Genomic DNA, 205 nt, shown 5'->3' with positions numbered 1-205 from the left:
TTCTAGTGTCTGGATCTTCTCCAATCCACCTTCCATTCCCTTAGGAAGCTGGGACTCCAAAATAAGACTCGCTTTGGAGAAGCACTTCAAGGTTGCTTTAGTGGTATCTTCTCCGTACTTGTTGAAAGCTCTGCATTCGTAGACTCCAGAGTTCTCCTCGTAGCAGTACAATATATCCAATATGACAATACCAAAATCGTGGAAG

The 205-nt window shown here is 43.4% G+C and overlaps 1 protein-coding gene across 1 annotated transcript; it reads right to left on the bottom strand.

Annotated features, from left to right (window-relative positions):
* Nucleotides 1–6: 6 nt before the first annotated feature.
* LOC108578317 (titin-like) lies at nucleotides 7–201 on the bottom strand (the record flags this gene model as incomplete). Its single annotated transcript, XM_017941622.1, has 1 exon — nucleotides 7–201. A coding segment is annotated over one exon (195 nt), but the record flags the coding sequence as incomplete, so codon positions are not given.
* Nucleotides 202–205: the final 4 nt, after the last annotated feature.

This window comes from Habropoda laboriosa, unplaced genomic scaffold (genome assembly GCF_001263275.1).
Source record: "Habropoda laboriosa isolate 0110345459 unplaced genomic scaffold, ASM126327v1 C5713193, whole genome shotgun sequence".
NCBI lineage: Eukaryota > Metazoa > Arthropoda > Insecta > Hymenoptera > Apidae > Habropoda > Habropoda laboriosa.
The sequence above is the reverse complement of the archived record's forward strand: the minus strand, read 5'-3'. Positions and strand labels throughout refer to the sequence as shown.